At 53.6% G+C, this 3,133-nt stretch overlaps 1 protein-coding gene across 1 annotated transcript in view; it reads left to right on the top strand.

Annotated features, from left to right (window-relative positions):
- The window catches only part of LOC105542133 (cytochrome P450 2S1), a 22,520-nt gene extending 20,376 nt beyond the window's left edge, over positions 1-2,144 (top strand). Inside the window, exons 8-9 of the mRNA XM_011983526.1 lie at positions 574-715; positions 887-2,144. Of these exons, the coding sequence (XP_011838916.1) occupies positions 574-715; positions 887-1,095 (351 nt within the window). The 3' untranslated portion in view covers positions 1,096-2,144. The remainder of the gene's footprint in view (positions 1-573; positions 716-886) is intronic.
- Positions 2,145-3,133: the final 989 nt, after the last annotated feature.

Genomic DNA, 3,133 nt, shown 5'->3' with positions numbered 1-3,133 from the left:
TCTTCCTCCCTTCCTTCCTTCTTTCCTTTTCTTTCTTTCCTTTTTCTTTCTTTCCTTTTCTTTCTTTCCCTCTCTCTTCCTCCCTTCCTTCCTTCCTTCCTTCCTCCCTTCCTCCCTTCCTCCCTTCCTCTCTTTCTCTCTTCCTCTCTTTCTTTCTTGACAGGGTCTCTCTCTGCCTCCCAGGCTGGGGTGCAGTGGTACAAGCATAGCTCACAGCAGCCTTGAACTCCTGGGCTCAAGTGATCCTCTCACCTCAGCCTCCTGAGCAGCTGGGACTATGGGCTCACGCCACCATGCCTGGCTAATTTTTTCATTTTTCGGAGAGACAAGGTCTTGCTATATTGCCCAGGCTGGTCTCAAACTCCTGGGCTCAAATGCTTCTCTCACCTCAGCCTCCCACGTGGCTGGGATTACAGGCATGAGCTGCTGCATGCCACTCAACACTCAACAAATGTTGATGCCATTATGTTTGTAAACTCGTGTCCCTGGCACCCCAGACTTGTGCTCCATACTCGAGGACCGAATAGACTGGAGTGGGAAGGGATTTGTAGCTTGATTATTATTTCCCCTCAGGGCACAGAGGTCTTTCCCCTCCTTGGCTCCATCCTGCATGACCCCAGCATCTTCAAGCACCCAGAAGAGTTCAACCCAGATCGTTTCCTGGATGCAGATGGACGGTTCAGGAAGCATGAGGCGTTCCTGCCCTTCTCCTTAGGTATCTGTTGCAGCCTTGGGTATCACGAGCAGGCGCTGGCAAACTCCAGGCATCTGTGCCAGCTGGGGGCACCCTTCTGCACCCTGGGCTTACTGTTGGCCCCCCTGTTCTCCCCGTGGGCCTAGGTGTGAGGAGGACTGGCTCAGCCCTTTCTCTCTCTCTCCTCACAAGGGAAGCGTGTCTGCCTTGGAGAGGGCCTGGCAAAAGCAGAGCTCTTCCTCTTCTTCACCACCATCCTGCAAGCCTTCTCCCTGGAGAGCTCGTGCCCACTGGACTCCCTGAGCCTCAAGCCCACCATCAGTGGCCTTTTCAACATCCCCCCAGCCTTCCAACTGCAAGTCCGTCCCACTGACCTTCATTCCACCATGCAGACCACATGAAGGAAGGCAACTTGGAGGTGGTGGGTGCCCGGGACGGTGCCTCCAGCCTCAACAGTGGGTATGGACAGGGTTAATGTCTCCAAAGTGTACACTGCAGGCAGCCACATTACACACCTGCAGCTGTTTTCCGGAGACTGTCCCACGGCCCACACACTCACTTACTTGACTCATGCTGCTGTTAAGATGCACAACCACACACTCATACACACCTACAAGAGCCACAAAGCAACTGCTGCGTTAGCTTTCCACAGACATAAATATAGTCCATCTGCAATCACGAGCACATAGCCAGGTAACCCACCAACTCCCCTGGATCTTCACCCGGCATGTGGGAGTCTGCCTGTCACCTTTATAAGCCACAGAAACAGCCACACATATTCACAGCTCACACGCCCTCTCCATTCATCAAACTTCTCAGTGTCCCTGTCTGTGGTGCCTGGCACAGGGAACAGCATGCCCCCTCCTGAGTCATGCCACAGAGAGACCGTCACTGTCTATGGCCCTGACACATGCTCCTTCTCGTGGCTGCACCACTCTCCCAGCCTGTGACCACCGATGTCCACATACCCCCAACCACTGGTCCACACAGCTACCCACATATGACATCGTCCTGGCTTCCCGGAGTATCTTCCCACTTAGACACGCCGCTCCCACGGAGGCACAGTCCCCAGCCACCTTCGCAAGTGCAGCCCTCAGTCACCCCTTTTTAAGCACCCTGATTCTCCCAAATGCAGAGACATCTGGGTCTGCAATTATGCACGGAGACCTTGGACATACGAGGACCCTCAGACCAGAGGGACACCTGCCCCACCCCAACACGTGCTTATGTAACCAAGCGGCTCCTGCTACCCCTCCACACACACGTACATCCTCACTGATCTACAGCCCCTATTCGGCATCAGAGTCCCCACTAGACCCAGTGGAAGGGGTTAGAGACCAAGTAGGGGCCGGGTTCCAATTCACCCTGTCAGGGATTGAGCCAGATCTGACGTCCTTGTGATTTAAGGGTCCGGTTTGGGAATTAAAGTTTGTTCCTGGCCTTTAGCCTACTGCCTGTGTGACCCGTGTCAGTCACTGTGAGTAAGGGGTGGGAACAGGGCAGTCCACCCCTCCCCTGAGGCTGGGCGGGAGCTGAAAAACATGGCCACCGCCCACCCTGGCTGTTGACATCAGGACCAGATGTGGAGCTGGGAGGAGGGGCAGGGCTGGGGCCGCCCTGGGCCTCACTTTCAAAAAGGGCCAAGGTGTCCGGCGGTGAGAAGTGGGGAAGGAGAGGGTAACCCAAGCTGGACTGCGGACCTTGGGGGCTTCCTCAGTCAGGGAAAGCCTGAAGCCAACTAGATCCAGACCCTAGAGAGTCTTCAAACTTGAAAGCACAAGAACTCTTCAAACTTGAGCACAGGAACTAGCTTGCAACACAGACCCTAAACCCACTCGCACTTCTTCCACCCTTTTTCTCTTGCCTCCTCTTCACAAGGAAACCAGACGCACTTCTAAATTTCTTTTTTTTTTTTTTTTTTGAGACGGAGTCTCACTCTGTCACCCAGGCTGGAGTACGGCAGTGTGATCTTGGCTCACTGCAACCTCCGCCTCCCGAGTTTAAGCGATTCTCCTGCCTCAGCCTCCCAAGTAGCTATGATTACAGGTATGTGCCACCACGCCCAGCTAATTTTTGTATTTTTGGTAGAGACGGGGGTTCACCATGTTGCCCAGGCTGGTCTCGAACTCCTGACTTCAGGTGATCTGCCGGCCTTGGCCTCCCAAAGTGCTGGGGTTACAGGCATGAGCTGCTGCTAGATGAATTTCTTATCTAGCAAAGAAGTTTGCAAACATACACAAAAGTAGAATGATACAGTGAGCCCTCAGGTGCGCAGCACCCAGCCTCATTTCAATAGTCATCAACTTTCTGCAGCTTTTACTTCATCTATATCCTTTTCTGCCTCTTCTTTTTTTGAGATGGGGTTTTGCTTTGTTGTCTAAGCTGGGGTGCAGTAGCATGATCATAGTTCACTGTGGCCTTGGCCTTGGACTCCTAGAC

This window comes from Mandrillus leucophaeus, unplaced genomic scaffold (genome assembly GCF_000951045.1).
Source record: "Mandrillus leucophaeus isolate KB7577 unplaced genomic scaffold, Mleu.le_1.0 Scaffold106, whole genome shotgun sequence".
NCBI lineage: Eukaryota > Metazoa > Chordata > Mammalia > Primates > Cercopithecidae > Mandrillus > Mandrillus leucophaeus.
The sequence above is the reverse complement of the archived record's forward strand: the minus strand, read 5'-3'. Positions and strand labels throughout refer to the sequence as shown.